The following is a 15773-nucleotide window of genomic DNA, read 5'->3' as shown; positions in this document are numbered from 1 at the left end:
TGAGTCATGTCATGAAGATGTTGGAGAGGGTTCTGGATGAGAGGATAAGGAATCGTTTTGAGGAGGAGATCGGTGAAGAGCAGCAGGGGTTCAGAAAGTGTAGGGGAACGAGAAAAGGGATGTTCACACTGAGACAGCTGGTGGAGAATAGTTTGGAGGTGCAAGGTAAAATGGCATTGAGATTTGTGGATCTGGAGATGGCCTATGACACTGTCCCGAGAGAGATGGTGATGGCAACACCGAGATGGATGGGAGTGCCGGAAGCAGAAGTTAGGTTGGTGGTAGGGATGTCCAAGGGAACAAAGGGAAGAGTTTTGGTTGGTCGTAGGATGTCTGATGAGTTGAGTGTGAAAATTGGTTTGAGGCCAGGAAGCGCTCTCAGCTCATGTTTATCATGGTGATGGAGCTGGTAAGCAGGAAGGTGAATATGAGGGGTATTATTGGGAGGACGTTGTATGTGGACGATCTTGCTGTTGTGGTGGAGAGTGGGCGGGAGATGCAGGACGTACTGGAAGAGTGGAAGGAGGCATTTAGTAAGCATGAGCTGAAGAGGAGTATGGAGAAGACCGAGGTGATGTGGGTTGGGCAGCAGAGAAAAGAAATGAATATCAGGTTAGAGGGGAAGGAGATCAGACAGGGAAATAGGTTTGAGTATCTGGAGGGAACAGTGACCGGGGATGGTAAGTTGGAGGCAGAGATACGGAGGAGGATTCAGGTGGGTGTAAATGCATGGAGGAGGGTGGAGGGAGTAATGGCAGACACAAAGATATCAAGGAATTTGAAAGGGAAGGTTCTGATATCGTGTGTAATGTCGGCCCAGCTTTGCGGCCTGGAAACTGGTAATGACAAGAGCCATCAACAGAGGCTGCAGGTTTGTGTGAACAACTGTTCAGGATGATTGTGGGAGTGAAGAGGGTGGAAAGAAGGAGAATGAATGAACTGAGGGAGGAGATTGGTGTGCAGATGAGCTTGATGGGGAGATTGGTGAAATGTCAGGTTGGATAGGCTGGACACTTAGTACGGATAGGGGAAGAGAGAATGGAAAAGAGAGCGAATAGGTTGATGGAGCAATGTAAGAGGAAAAGAGGGAGACAGCGGAAGTAGACAGGATTGCGTGAGGATGGATATCAATAAGGTGGGGGACGGGGGTGGTTGAAGAGTGGAGAGAGTTGGCTGAGGACAGAGGGAAGTGGAGGAGTGTCATGGTCAAGGCAGGGCAGGAGCTTGGTGCCATCGGACCTCACCCCTTATAAAGGGCAGAGGAGGAAAAGAAGAAGATTACAATTCAGTTGTTGGGACAGATGTACAAACATCTTTTTTACATCCGCCATTACAGGTACAAGTTCCGTTTCCGCAAGCAGAGCATACTCTGCAAATAGGGCAGCAAGTCTGGCTAGTGGAGGCCCATTCACGTCATCGCTGTAGCACTCGCCACTTAGTCACTGATAACCACGCCCTGGTTTCCCACTTCCATTTCAGTTGCAAAATGTTTCTTGTTCGTCGTTTGTTTCCTGAAGTTGTACTATTTCGCTTCATTCTTCTGAAAGTTGCTCATAATGAAGTTTGGTTCACAACTCCTGGTATGCTTTACACATAATTATGACTTATCTGGGGGCTCAGCAAAGATCCGGATTCAATCCACCGTGTTCATTTGTAATCAACCAAATCAAACGTCACATTCCAAAGACGTGTCCGCCCCAAAAACGTGGTGGTAGTTGAACCCCTGCCATAGTGGAGCGTGACCTTCAGTTAAGGCTATCTTACTATACCTTGTTGCAAGTGTTAGTCCGTCCCGTGCACAGCAGGAGACGGACTTTTGTAATCACGTGTGTGTGTGTGTGTGTGTGTGTGTGTGTGTGTGTGTGTGTGTGTGTGTGTGTGTGTGTGTGTGTGTGTGTGTGTGTCCGTCTGTGTCTGGGCCACAACGTTTCACCATTTGAGTTTTGTCATCAAATTTTCAACAAAGCTTTATTATGAGAATATGAAGAAGGCAAATTAATAATTTGGTCAAAAGGTCAAAGGTCATCATCACTTAAAATTGTCAGTTTTCATCCGATTGACCTGAAATTTTAAGAATTTGCATATTGGGTCACTGCATTGGTTCACAAATCAATCAAAAGCTACGAGCCGATTGTTTGTTTGTTTTTTAGATCAAAAGGTCAAGGCTATTGTTATGTCATCATCAATTTTCATTATGTATTTTTATTTTAAACTGTTTTCATTATTTTGAGCACACAGAAGAAGATGACGATACAAACAGATGTGGACAGGCTTTGCATTTTCAGATGCTTTCTTGGTTCGATTTTTAACTCAACTGGACAGTTCATCACATACTGAACCCTCCAGCGTCCGGCGCCTGTCGTCCGTTAACTTTTCGACGTTAACACTCCAGCGTCCACAAATATCAACCGATTCTGATCAAACTTGACATGCAGCATCCTTACCCCAAGGACCAGGTTGGTATTACATTTCAGCCCGATCCGTTGAAAAATGGCGGACTTAGGCGACCATTTTTTTTTGCTCATGAAAACGATGTTAACACTCTAGCGTCCACAAATATTAACAGATTTTGATCAAACTTAGAATGGTTAACCCTTACCACACAAGGTAGGTTGCTATTGCATTCCAACCCGATCCGTCACAAAATGGCCGCCATATTGTTTTCAGCTCCGAAACGACGTTAAGACTTTAACGTCCACAAATATTTATGGATTTTGATCAAACTTGGTGTGTGAGACTCTTACCACACAAGGATACAAGGACCTTAAAATTATTACACTAGGTTGTTGGCTTTTCATTTAAGTCAAATCTAGTACAGACAACTGACCTACTTTAAAGTTGTCCAGTCAGTTCAGTTGAGTTCTGCTTCCCTGGAAGCTCTAGTTTTAATGCACATTCTTTTACAGGAATGTGAATATATGCTCAATGGGGAAGCATTCATTTTATTTTCGGAATTTTCAAACTCGTACAAAAGGTAACAAGCGTTACGCCTAGGTCCCCCGTCGGGGAAGTGATGTGAGTTGACAAAGTGGAAGACGCAGAAAACATGCTACGATATGATATTTCCCTCACAAGGTTCAGACATACATGGAGGCGGCAATCTTGGATTTTGACGTGGCGACCCAATTTTCAATAGCGTTCTTCCTTATGCCTAGATACACCCACACACCAGATTAGAAGTTGGTACTTCGTTTATTTTTCAAGATATTCAGCTCACAAGGTTCAGACATACATGGCGGCGGCCATCTTGGATTTTGACGTGGCGACCCAATTTTCAATAGGGTTCTTCCTTATGCCTAGATACACCCACACACCAGATTAGAAGTTGGTACTTTGCTTATTTTTCAAGATAGTCCGCTCACAAGGTTCAGACATACATGGCATCAGACATACATGGCCGCGGCCATCTTGGATTTTGACGTGGGTTGCACCCACACACCAAATTTGAATGCGGTCCTTCGCTTACGCACGCACGCACGCACGGACGGACGGACGGAGGGGAAAACGATAGTCCCCCTTTCGCTCCGCGGTGCGACGGGGGACAATAAATCTTACCGAACTACAAAATATCGTACAACAAAAGTGGATTTAATTAGTGCAAACATCCCCAATGCAAACAAGTTTCATTCAACCACGACGTGTCTCTGGAAAAGCAGAATTTAACAACAATCACAGGTAGTTACCGAATGTTGTTGACACAGTCTTCGTGAGCATACGGCACAGTGTGAACAAGGCGGCAGCAGCGTGGGTCGATCAGTAGCACTTGGGACTGTTCACAGGCTGCAGCCAGAACACTACTGCACAGCACACGACAAGGACACAAAAAAGTAACATTGCATGCAACATGCGGAGAATGCAACGAGGAGCACCACCAGTCATTTAACTACATTAATGCACAACAGTTCTCCAACAAAAAGGTTTTCCGAAGACACCACACCATGTCCCATAGCAGGTGCAATGTGTATAACAGATAAATGCCTTGGCGAATATGAGCCACTCAGTGGATAAACAAAGCCTGGACCGTCATGTCACCATAATACCGTCTTTTTCGGCCCATCAGTCTATGTGGAGTCCAAGTAGAATTCGCTAATTTTCACATTTTTCTTAACTTCATTTATAAATAAGTCGATATGAAGTACAAGACGAAGCTAGATCAACTAGCATAGTTAGCAAAACTGTCAGTTACGACAATACAGGTGATAATTCCTCCCTGACACACACAATGCAGACATTGTATGGATGCACTCGAGGTCTAATTGTTACCGTATTGTAATACCTCGAGGTATTGTAATTGTTACCCTCGCCAGAGGAGGAGAGGGTATTGCTTTTGAGTCCGTTTGTTACTTGCAAAATCTAAGATTTTTCAAGTATATTGGTCGGTTGCGTTTGTGGTTCTGTCTGTCTGTCTGTCTGTTTGTCACCGGCCTACAGGTCACAATTCCAAACCGATCGTCACGAAACTTCACCAAGCTGTATAGGTCGTCCCAATTGAGAAGCCCGTTGATTTTGAGGTCAAAGGTCATCTGGAGGTCAAATTTCTAAAATAGCCATTTTAAATCCGATTGGCTTGAAAATTGAATAGCATTTGTATATTGAGTCACTAAATTTGGAAATGAACTATTTTTTGAGGTCAAAAGGTCAAAGGTCAACTCAAGGTCAAATTTTCAAAATCAGCAATTTTCATCTGAAAAGCTGTCAATTTTCAACCGATTGACTTGAAAATTAAACAGCATTTGCATATCGACTCACTAAATAGGAAAACCAACTATTTTTGTGGTCAAAAGGTCAAAGGTCAACTCTAGGTCAAACTTCCAAAATCATCAATTTTCATCTGAAAACACGTCAATGTTCATCCGATTGACTTGAAAATAGAACAGCATTTGCGTATTGCCTCACTGAATTGGGAAACCAACTATTTTGAGGTCAAAAGGTCAAAGGTCAACTCAAGGTCAAATTTCTAAAATCATCATTTTTCATCTGCAAAATCGTCACTTTTCATCCTGTTGACCCAAGCTTTGATCAAGAACGTAAATTTTAATCTTCATGAAATGGAAAATTTGCTGTATCAATGGAAAACTTTTGGTTGGATTTTGCAAGTATCGTGCTCCACATGAGGTCTTCTGGTTTGTTTGTTTGTCCACACAGAATAAATATGATTTTCTCTGCAACCGTTGGTCCAATTAACAGGAAATTTTCACCATAGGTGTAACTCCACCTGTAGAATTTTTTAATTATAAATATGACGTCATACATCACGTGATGTGGCCACCATCTTGGAAAAATCGAAACGTTTGCACCTCTTCATCTCCGAAAGCACTGCATAGAAAAAATTGAGACATGGCTCATTGTAAAGAACTCTCCATGGGGAATAAAATGTCAATGATGATGTCATAGGTGCCTCCATTATGACGTCATAATTCGACAAGTACAAAACTTCATCCGATCAAGATGAAATTTATTGAGCATCATCTAGGAATAAATTGGTGGAGAATAAAAAATAACAATGACGTCATTGCTCACGTGGTTCGGCCGCCATATTTGTTTTAACACAAAAGCCTTAGAAACCACTGAACATACGTCCTGGCGAGAGTCTGCAATCTCTGATTGCTCTTTCTTGTTGTATTACTGTAATGTGTTATTACCCCTTAGGCTTATGGCTCACCCTGTACATACTATCATACAATACATTACTCGTACAATTAAATTGTCAAGACCGAGAGGTGAGCACTGGCAGGTGTACGCAGCCCAATAGCAAAGCCGGGATTGCGTACGATGGTACGAGGTATGTCACAGGAAGTGATTAGAAACCAGGGTGCTGCCAAGTTGAGTTTAGGAAACCAAACAGTTAAGGTCAGGTCAGGTATGGGAGCATGCGCCGAGGCAGTGCGGTACTCCAGGGGCCTCCGTCTGGCCCTCCGCCAGGCTGATGACTGGCCCATCCCTATCTCCTTGAGATGCCAATCAACCTGCTGCAACCACGAGGCACGCGGTCGGCCTGTTGGCCTCCGCCACTCACGAGGCTCCCTTGCTGAGAGTACCTGGTGAGCAGGATCAGTGTCCGGAAAACGAGCCACATGTCCAAAACAGTTAAAGCGCAATTAAATGCAGCAATAAATACTGACTTAATCCGATATTTAAATATATTTTATCCAAACACGCCCATAAAGATTTTTGGCAATGCACCGAGTAGAGCAGAAATTTGGACAAACCAAGTTCCAATTCAGAGAGATACTGCACTGCGTAATGCCGCACACCGGAAGAAGTGCCTGTAGAAGTGACATCACAGCGTCAGTAGACTGTAACCGAGCCGCCACATTGGAACGTGCCTCATCCGTAACACATGCATTTTTTCTCCTGGAATAGAGCCATATTCTTTCAAACCACAATGAAGTGAATCAGAGCTAAAGATTCTGAAGAACAAAGTGACAGTGATCGTGCAGATGAGAACGTCGGCAGGGAAGGCTTAGACTGGTGCGAACATTATGATGGCATGCCCACAGCACGGGAACATGTGTGTTGCCAGGACCGGGATTTACAACAAGGTAAATTGAACAAGCAGAACCGTTCTTCCACAACGCTGGTTCCTGGGGTCAATAATATGGTGAACCTAGACGTTTTCATTACTTTATTGATGTGGAAGGGGTCTGGAGAGTTGGAGCCTGTTACTTTGCAGAAAAGGCGTTGTTCCATTTTCTTTACAATTCATACGACCCAATGTGTATAAACAACGTCCAAGAAAACACCCACTGTAACCATTTACCTTTTCAGAGCTACTCACAGTCTGTAAGGCCTTTGGCTGGAGCTCAAAGGAGTCCTGCTCTCCACTATGGGCTGGCGTTCCAGCATCACATCTGACTCTCCTGGATTCTCTGGAATCTAAAGCTCTGAAACTTATCGCAATCTCCGGTGATGAGGCCTAAGCACAAGGTATGTTGCCCTCACGTAGCAGGCAGCAGGTCGGTGGTCTCTCTGTTTGTTTTCTACCGTCTATTTCCCAACATTGCTTCCTCTACTCTATCAGTCCTCCGACCCTCCCCAGTAACTGCAGGATGCACTCGTTCTTCTACTAACCCCTTTATGGTTAAATTTCCTAAATCCAGGCTGACTGCACACCTTAACGCTTTTATTCCTCGCTTCTCCCATCTATGGAACCACCTTCCAGAGGCTGTTCTGTCTTGCTCTTCCTTTTAGTCAGGTTCACTACGTTTTTTCGTTCAAAATTTTTGGAGATTAGCAAAACGATGCATTTTTGGAATATTCAGAGCGTGAGGAATCCAAAAATTAATGTTTACATTTGCGTAGACACCTTTGCGAAAATGAAACTCAGGACAGTGATGAAGATCTGTAAAAGCATATTCCTGAACGGTATAGACCTAGTAGATCCTGTGTATAGGACTTATAGTTCAATCTGATACTAACAAGGCTGCTTTCTTGCTTTATATACCCATACCGATAACTTCAAAGGACTTGCAATATCATGTATTATGTAATACAGTTATATCACAAATATAAAGACAATGCTTTTCAATTACCTTTGTTTGTTGCTTTTCTATAATCCTGAGCACTATTTTGAGGCCTTTATTGGATTCCTTGACCCAGAAAACAAAGGATTAGCATATTTAATTAAGTTTATAGGTTGTCTCGAAGCCGAGATAGCACAAAATATGTATTTTATGGCGGCCATTTTGAAAATCCAAAATGGCGGCCATGCAGGTGTCTGTGCAAATGCCAACATTGATTTTCGGATTCTCCATGCTCTGATGATTCCAAAAATGTACAGGTTTGCTAATCTCCAAAAAATTTTAACGAAATTATATTGTTAACAGAGTGAACCTGACTATTTCAGGATTTCAAGCAAGCAGTGCACCATCATCTCTTGCCATCCCCATTAACCTTTCCTAACTCAACCACTTTACTTGCGAGTTTCAGTTTCCTCTTCTCCTCTTCATTCATTGCCTTGATGTTTGTTACACTGTCAGTTACACCTTGCTCTTCCATAAGCCTCGCGCCTGTAATGAAGAACAAAACTTTTTAATCAACCTTCATCTCATGTGGGGCAATTACTAAACAAATTATATGGTAAAATGTGCACCGAGGAGGTGGTGATTGGAATAGTTATAACAGAATAGGTTGACGTTGTATCATGTAAACCCTCTTGTACATACGAGGCCAGGTGGAGGACTTGTGGGCACAAAAGCCCGGAAAGTGTTACGTGCTTATAATGCGCAACATCATGAGCTGTTTGGCCAGAAGACAGCAGGGCACAGCGTCAAAGTGAGCTGTCGGGCCCTGGGAGAGAGTGTGGGGAGGCTTAGGAAGGCTCAACCTTGAGGAGCACAACGGTCTTGAAGGCACCAATAGAGACAAGCCGCAGGTGGTCCGAGGGGGGAATAAAAACTGCTGGCACGCATGTGCAGCCTCTCTCTGCTTCGTCACTCCTCATGAGAAGTGACAGCTTGGACAGCCACGAATGCATCGCTCATCGACAACCTCACGTCTCCCACCCGAGCCGCACGAGGCCCTGTGCCATGGCGAATGACATCATAGCCCCGTAGCCACTACCAGCTCGTGTTTGCTCGATTCCTTGCCTGTAATCTCATTTGCTGTGTGGTTCTAATCTGGTATTTTCCCGCAATTTTAGAGGTATCGTTTTTCCTGTGTCAAGTATGTCTACTTCCCTTACTCATTTGTCCGTTGACCACCAGGTCTGTCTGTCTATTTATTATTAGCATCTTGTCTTCCCTTCCCCATATATTTTTTTAAAACTAAAACCATTTTAATTACTCCTAGTCAGGGCCCTTAGGGATATTTTGGTTCAAATTCTTCCAAAAGTATCAAATTTGGCGCAGATGTTGCCCATGCCATACTCTTTCGATTTTTGACGGGCGCCAAGGGCGGTATGATCCGGGGACCATACCGGTCCATCCCGCCATGTCACCTGACCTATGACGTCATAATTAGGATATGCATCCAATCACATGGCGTACTATAAGTGGTCAAAGTTCAAAATGAATCGATCGAAAAATGAAGGTAGAGATCCATTTTAAGGTTTTCATAAAATCCAATATGGCCGCCAGGTCACATGACCTATGACGTCATATTTATGACATGTATACAATCATGTATACATGAACCCGGATCATGATCGCACAAAAATTAAACACAAGGATATGGCATACAGTTCATAAAACATCAAAATCCGTACCTTTGTAATTAGACTGATGAACTGCATATGCCTGAAAATTAGGAAATAGACATGTAAATATTTCCTCTAATTGTCAAAAATAAGGTCAGAGTTCGATTACCCAACCCAGAAACATAAAGTGGTGAACCTCGCGTAAATCTTGACAAAAAACTCAAAAACCAACATGTTTGACTCAAAAATGACCTTTAAGATGACCTTGAGGGTTGACCTTGACCTCGAATCATCAAAATATCATAATTGGATTCCTCGACCTCGAAAACCCCTGAAAAGTGGTATCATACATGATTCCAACCTTTTTGGTTATTTAACTGATTTTCCTCTAATCCGGGTGGCGGCCATTTAGTATTTCGCCAATATGGGCCCCCCGGGGGGGGGGGGGGGCGCCCGTCAAAAGTCGAAAGAGTATGGCATGGGCAACATCTGGGCCAAATTTGGTGCTTTTGGAAGAATTTGAACCAAACGGCCCCAAAATATCCCTAAGGGCCCTGACTACAAGGAATGTCTTCCCACCTTCCTGCCTTCATGCCTTCATGCGTGAACAATCACATCACCTCAGTCTTCCTTTGGCTCATCCTCAGTCCACTTTTCCAGCACTTCCTGCTTGCTCTCCACTACTATCACAAAATTGTCCACATACAATATCTTCTGGAGGACGTCTGGTGCTCATCTTCTTATTTATCAGCTCCAAAACCTCAATTAACATTAACTAGTGAGGTACACGTGCTACGCATGGGTGGGAGGCCAGAAGCAAACAGACAATGCAGAAACGGCAAATGCTAAAGCATGAAACCAATAAATTCCACATTCCTGTAGCACCTTCAGTCGCACGTCAGACATGGACAGCAAGTTCGTGAAGGACTTCCATGAAAAACGTACCCGTTGGCAAACAAACGGGTACGTTTGTTCCATACCCAGTCAATGGCGAATCTGCATATGGCGATCCGCGAATTCACGTTTAGGAAATAGAATACGTCACGGCATTCGCGGCAGGTTCATAATTGTCATCAAAATCGAAACAGTATTTGTATAATTTCAACAAAACACATCACTGGACATATCGGTAAATATTATTCCATAGTGTTTGGAAAAACTGGAAAATTGGAAAACTTGGAAAAATTGGAAAAACAATATAGCCTATTTTACTCCCAGGGGTCCCAGGAATACCCACCCAAAATATCGTTGCGATCAGTTCAGCCGTTTTTGCGGTACCTTCGAACGGACGGACGGACATTTGGTGAATTATAGTAAGACTAGGGCATGCCCGTACTATATATATATCTAAAATTATATCCCCCCCCCTATTTACATGAAATAGTTTGGTCCAAAGCGAACGGCTTGCGAGTGGTGACAATCCCCCCCCTCTATTTACATGCAATGGTTCGGTCCAAAGCGAACGGCTTCCGGAGTTTGGTAAAGAAATCGCCATCGCGTACACAAACGCGCAGGAAAGCGAATGAATCGCAAATTCGTTTTTATTAGTTGTAAAACATAATGCCCAATTATTCAATTAGCGCCAACGTATTTTGGCTGTTTGCAATTTAATCGCAAGGAAAAGTAGAAAGAGAAGAGGGAAAAAAAGAAAAGCCTTGCCTTGCTGCAAACAGCTGCTGCAAACAACAACAACATGGAAGGCTGCACTGTCCGGAAGTTGGCATATCGCAGTTACGATTATTTTAGTGTTAATGGCCAATTATTCAATTAGCGCCAACGTATTTTGGCTGTTTGCAATTTAATCGCAAGGAAAAGTAGAAAGAGAAGAGGGAAAAAAAGAAAAGCCTTGCATTAACGCATTAACGCTTGCATTGCATTAACGGTTCGGCACACGTGATAGCTCGCTGCTCTCTGATTGGTTGAAGCGTTTTTTGGACATAGCTCGGTAGGTACTTGTCCGATTAATTTCAAACCTTGAAAAGGCACATCCTCGGGTCCCCAGCAATATACCTGGCAAGTTTCAAGTATATCGGACCCGTGGTTGTCGAGAAACAGCGGTCACAGACAAACACACAGACACACAGACACACAGACACACAGACACACAGACACACAGACACACAGACACACAGACACACAGAGATTGCTGGAATTATAGATAGATGAGCTGAGTGCACTTCTCTGCCTCAAACTTGGGTTAACTTGAAATACCTCAGACATCCCAAGTCAAAGCACTTCCCTTCGTTCCCTCATATATAGTTACGGTTCTGTGAACCCACAGCCCCGGCAATGACACAACATACACTAGTATCCCGAGTTAGTTATTTCATTATTAAATGTTCCAGACAGTTCTCCCTTTTGTCTCGTGCATTTAAAACGGGATACGCATTGTGAGGAGTTTAGTTAGGGTTTTCCCCCAACTTTTTCTCTTCCTTTTATCTTCATTTTGGAGCCAAACGCTATCTCTCTCGCGCCACATTAGGTGCGCTCCCTCATTAGGGACCTCATTAGGTGCACCTCAACTGAAGTTTAACCACCACAGAACTACAAACCACCTCCACGCCACAACACATCCGTCTTCCTCCACCGCAAGACCAACGACCATCATCGCGCTTTATTTGCCCAACATTGACTCACGCTTGCGCCTCGGACACAGTCCCACTACCACAAGACCTCCACCACTCCACCACTCCGTCCGTTCGCGGTTACACCGACTGATTATGTGAGGCTAGGCGCAACGTGATTGGCTCCTGGCAAGATTTCATAATATATCGCATATTCAAAATCTGATTCCACATTTCACGATCAGAACTCATGATCTTAATAATTATGTCGAAATCTAGAGTGAAATCGGCACAAAATTAGGACAAATCAATTTTTAAATTAAATAACAGACTCCGCGAGACGTGAGGTAAAATGGCTGTGTGTGTGTGTGAGGCATCTTTTTTATGGAGTTCTACTTGAGGTTTCTGATGTGGAATGTCATACACCGAAATTATCGTTTATGATCTCCTGAGTTAATTAGGTTAATTAAGTATAAATAATCCGGAAGAATTCTCATGCTTTAAACGCACGACATGTTAAGGTGTATAGAGCAGCTTAATGGGTCCTTCCCGGGCATGGCGTTATAATTAGAAACAAAATATCCCTGAGTGGCCTGACGGTCATCTCTTGAGGTTGTAGTTCTGGTTGATTTGGGGGAACCCCCCGTGGGAGCCCCCATGATCCAAAATTGAAGCCCGAGCGATTGTGCGGGATACTGTCTTGCATTCATTTGCCAAGTTTCATGACAATCAGCAAGGTGATAAGGGATGTGCGGCAAAAAGAACAAAAAGTTAACAGACAGACATCCGGATATCATGACCCATTTTATAAGTTCATCTCTTGGAGAATCGAGATGACTTAATAGATAACAAAAACGATGATAACATTGTAACAAGGAATATATTAATTAATCCTAAAAAATATTAACAATAATAATAATACTAGCATCATTTGGCAATAATAACAACAAACCTATAACCTACCCCCTCTCCCCCGGCCCATGCACACCTGGGTTTGGTGAAAGGTATTTACTGGATTTTGAGACGTAAAGCGTAGCTTACGTGCCCCTCGTCACAGTGCCTAAAACTCTAGTATAGGGGTTAAACTTCAAGAGATGCTAGATTAGACTTGAACTGATTTAACGTGCCAGACTCAACCACGTGACTAAGAAGAAAATTCAAATTATTTATACAACGGACGGAAAAGGAGCACTCTCAGATTTTAGTCTCAAAATGAAACTTCTTCATCTTGAGTGAATGCCCTCTTGTCCTGGTCGATTCCTCGAGTGTGAAAAACTTCTTATAGTCCACATTATCCAATCCTCTGAAAATGTTAAAAATTTCAATCACCTCTGCTCTACTTGGTCGATATGCAAGAGTGGTTAGACCAAGTGGCCCCAATCTATCTAGATACTCTAGTCTGCGAAGTTCTGGTAACAAGCTCGTCGCTCTTTGTTGCACCTTCTCGAGACAATCTTCGTCTTTCTTGTGAAAAGGTGAGCAGTTGCAGTACTCCAGTGTTGCTCGTACAATGGCTTTGTATAATAGTACAGGCCCGTTTTTATCTAATGCGGAAAAAGATCTCCTAATGATTCTGAGCCAACAGTTAACTTTCTCAGCAGCATTTGCAATATGGCAACTAAAAGATAAGCTTGAATCAAAGAGCACCCCTAAGTCCTTCTCCGCCCTTACGGACTTGATTTTTCTGCTTTAGCTCCCCTTGCCCATGGTGTATGCAAATTTCTGATTCCTTCTGCCATGATGTTTTTACATTTTTTACGTTTTTTATGCCTCTGGGTTGTCCGTCTGTACGTACGTCCGTACGGGCTAAACCCCGTTTTTCTCAGCAACCATATGTCCGAGACGAAACTTTCAGGGTAGGAGTGACACCCGTGCAGAATGTTTTGATGACAATTGTGACGTCATAGGACACGTGGTATGGCAGCCACCTTGGATTAAATGCAAATAAAAAATATATATATTTATCAGAAACCGCTGAATGGAAAAATTTGAAACTTGGCACATTGTCAAGTACTCCCAATGGGGAACAAAAGCATGGTAATGATGACATCATAGGTGAAGTGGTATAACCAAAAATGTTTTAATCGAATTCCTTATCCTAAAAATCTGAAATTGCATGCACATGATCTACGACCCATTTGTATTGAAATATTAACATCTACCCGTTGTGGGACTTTGCGGAGGCATGTTGGCGACACTATCGCATTCCTCTAGATTAAAATGTTTTTACTTCCTCCCCCCACCCCCCTTCATAATGTTTTTCCAATTGTTTTTACAACTTTACATTTTGCCTCATTAAATTTAAAGGGAATTTGCCAGCATCTTGAACAGTTCATGGCCACATAAATAACATTCTGGAGTGTTGGTGCATCTGCATCCCCTATCCACTACTCTATACAAGTTCGTATCATCCGCAAACAACTTTAAACTGAACTGATTATGGTAAGCTTATGCTCAAGCGGTACGACAGGTAGGTATGCTACGAGGCCGCGAAGACCAATGGAAATTTGGTCCACTGGTGATCTCAAAGGGTTAAGGTCATCTCGTGGTAACTAGTTATAATCACTGGTAAACGATCGAGCACCATCAATCAATGTTATTGCACATAAACACGTCACTTGTTTAAAGGAAATGTTGTGTTCCGTATGGTGCGACGTGGTGAATTCTACCCTGACGTCCCCTTTCTGACCCGTCTGGCGCAAACTCCACGTTGAATACAGCGCCATGTACGCGAGTCGGCATGGGTACACGTCCGAGGGGCTCCAGCGCGCGGCACAGGGCGTGCAGCGGCGCACGAGCCCCCATGCCCGCACGGCGCGTGCCCAGCCAACCCAGCACGGGAGCCGGGCGGGGTACGGGGGTGGCGAGCCGGGACGAAGCTGACCTGCGCTCCAGTCTCGGTCCTTATCCCTCGCTGGGACATGCGTAACTGCTTGCTTTCCCAACGAACGTAAGACCCAACCGGACAGAGCTTAATAGTCAAATCTGACAGCAATGAGGTAGCGAATGCTCATCACGTTACCGTCGAAATTCGAATGCCGTTTTATTCGACGTACAAGCCACGCATTTATTTAATTTGACTTCATATACTGTGCCAAAAAAAGTGACATTCGGCGGAAAAAAGGATGAAGTACCAACCGAGCTGATGTATTAATTATACACACCTCAAACCGGAACCCCATATATGACGGCGGTTCGCTCTTCCTCATCAACTCGCCGCTTACGCATGTTGTACATCGAAATGAGACAGTGATAATAGTAGCTCGTATGATTTAATGTCCGTTAAATATCCACTCTTGAAATATTATAATCTAATGCAATGCACGCTAAACATTTATTTTGTTTGGCCTTTCATACTGTGCCAAAAAAGGTGACTCGGCGGAAAAAGGAGGAAGTACCAACCAAGCTGATATATTAATTATACACACCTCAAATCGGAAACCCATATATGACAGCTGTTCCCTCTTCCTCATGAACATGTCGCTTATGCATGTTGTACGTCGAAATGAGACAGTAATAATAGTAGCTCGTGTTATTTAAATTTCCACTCTTGAAATATTGTAATCTAATACAATGCGCGCTACGCATTTATTATGTTTGACTTTTCATACTGTGCCAAAACAGTGACGTTCGGCGGAAAAAGAAAGAAGCACCAACCGAGCTGATATCTTAATTATACACACCTCAAATCTGAAACCAATATATTATGACATATGTTCCCTCTCCCTCACAAACTTGGCGCTCATGCACGTTGTAAATTGAAATGAGACATAGCTCGTGTGATTTAATGTGTTAAATTTCCACTCTTGAATTATTGTAATCTAATACAATCTCACCCTGCCATCCTGGTATGATCTTGTTATACCTGATAGCAAACAACATTCTAGATATAAGTTGTCTTTTCCTACTGTTCCCTCTTCAATTTTGCAGCATACCATTTCACATCTGAAACGGTGGTGATAATTATTTATGTCAACAACTGCGATCCATTCTTCACTGTCCATTATACATGCTAACCCCATCTGAAGACGAAGCCTACTTTTGTCTCTTCAGATGCATGTGGCTGCCGAAGC

General features: G+C 43.2%; 1 protein-coding gene across 5 annotated transcripts in view; it reads right to left on the bottom strand.

Moving 5' to 3' along the window:
* Positions 1 to 14805, bottom strand: part of LOC137412871 (DDB1- and CUL4-associated factor 10) — a 66165-nt gene extending 51360 nt beyond the window's left edge. For 2 of the 5 annotated variants that reach the window (XM_068098213.2, XM_078769842.1), the window contains exons 1-2: positions 14390 to 14805; positions 3684 to 3797 (exon numbers count right to left, since the gene is read on the bottom strand). In XM_068098213.2, the coding sequence (XP_067954314.2) occupies positions 3684 to 3797; positions 14390 to 14505 (230 nt within the window). In that variant the 5' untranslated portion in view covers positions 14506 to 14805. Of the gene's footprint in view, positions 1 to 3683; positions 3798 to 14369 lie in introns of all 5 variants that reach the window. The other 3 variants (XM_078769840.1, XM_068098204.2, XM_068098200.2) reach the window with 2 other exon arrangements.
* Positions 14806 to 15773: the final 968 nt, after the last annotated feature.

The sequence above is a fragment of the Myxine glutinosa genome, chromosome 1 (genome assembly GCF_964187855.1).
Source record: "Myxine glutinosa chromosome 1, kmMyxGlut1.1, whole genome shotgun sequence".
Taxonomy (NCBI): domain Eukaryota; kingdom Metazoa; phylum Chordata; class Myxini; order Myxiniformes; family Myxinidae; genus Myxine; species Myxine glutinosa.
Note: the sequence above shows the minus strand (reverse complement) of the source record. Positions and strands in the feature narration are given on the sequence as shown.